Source organism: Sorex araneus, chromosome X, assembly GCF_027595985.1.
Source record: "Sorex araneus isolate mSorAra2 chromosome X, mSorAra2.pri, whole genome shotgun sequence".
Classification (NCBI taxonomy): Eukaryota; Metazoa; Chordata; class Mammalia; order Eulipotyphla; family Soricidae; genus Sorex; species Sorex araneus.
In genome coordinates, this window is record NC_073313.1 from 302,127,337 (window position 1) to 302,128,816 (window position 1,480).

General features: G+C 38.2%; 1 protein-coding gene across 1 annotated transcript; it reads left to right on the forward strand.

Annotated features, from left to right (window-relative positions):
• Positions 1–389: 389 nt before the first annotated feature.
• On the forward strand, positions 390–678 carry LOC101549738 (40S ribosomal protein S21-like). The gene has a single exon (XM_012933556.2). The coding sequence runs from the start codon at positions 390–392 to the stop codon at positions 639–641; it is 252 nt and encodes an 83-aa protein (XP_012789010.2). The 3' UTR covers positions 642–678.
• Positions 679–1,480: the final 802 nt, after the last annotated feature.

Consider the following 1,480-nt stretch of genomic DNA (forward strand, 5'->3'; position numbering starts at 1 on the left):
CATCAAAACCAGAAGTGTTAACACTACTTTAAACATGTGACCCAAACTATTCTACTATTCAAACTATTCTACTATTCAAGCTATTCAAACTATTGAATTATACTATTCAAACTATTCTACTAGTCTACTATTCAAAAAATTGAATGTTTTCAAGTATATCTACGTGGTTGCTTTGGGAGGTTTAAGGGGCCTTGAGACATTAGTGGAAGGTTGCTGATGCTGGTAATGTGTGGGAAGTTGGAACTGTGTTATTAGAAAGCTGTTAAGTCATGATGGTCCGTTAATAAAACTTAGAAAATAAAATTAATGTTTAGACATTATGTAATTAAAAACATACCAGCATACTTTCTGCACTCGAGCACGTCGCGGACGCCCCAGGTCCTGCCACCATGCAGAATGACGCCGGCGAGTTCGTGGACCTGTATGTGCCGCGGAAATGCTCGGCGAGCAACGGCATCATCGGGGCCAATGACCACGCGTCCATCCAGATGAACGTGGCCGAGGTGGACAAAGTAACCGGCAGGTTCAACGGGCAGTTTAAGAGGTATGCCATCTGCGGGGCCATCCGCAGGATGGGCGAGTCTGATGATTCCATCCTCCGCCTGGCCAAGGCCGACAGCATCGTGTCCAAGAACTTCTGAGGGAGCAGCACGGAGGGGGAGTACGGCGTGAATAAACTGTGCAGACCCCCCCCCCAAAAAAAAATACCAGCACATTTCCAACCATTCCTCATGTTTCTCTTATCTACAATTGAAGAAATTTATATTATAAATTATATTTATGAATTTTAAAGGAAATATTAGTTTTTACAAGCATGTTGTTTATGTACTTGACCACAAAAAAGATACTGATAACTAAATTATTTTATGCCGGGATAGATATTAGGAGGAAAATGGCTGACAATTTTACCTACACATTATAGATTGTAAAGAGAGTAAATGATAGGGTGAAAAATTAGTTGTCATACATAAGAATAATCCGCACTTGTATAAAAAGTCAAGATAGTACTTCAGAAAAGTAATGATCCTGTTCTAACCCAATGTAATGTTCATTCTCTAACAAGGGATGGTTTCCAGTAGAAGCTGACATAAAATATTGGATTCTTTTTATCTTTTTCTCTTAGCAATTTAAAACAATTTTTCTAGGATGAATTGTTTCCTCCCTCTTATGCGTATCTTAAGGTAATCCACTAAGCCTTGAAGTACACATGAAGATGTTATAACAAAAGACAGTTGCTAAACAAACACTGGAGTGCAAATCACGAGGTTTCATTTTCAATATCATACAATTTTTATATGCCAACATACAACCTATACAAACCATGTAATATAAATTTGCTTCAGTTATTTAATATACATGAAATAACTTTCAATTTTCTGTCGTGGAAAATAAGAACTTAATATAAAGAACAAAGCCTTGGGGCTGGAACAATAGCACAGCAGGTAAGGTGTTTGCCTTGCACGTTGCCAAACTAGGTTCA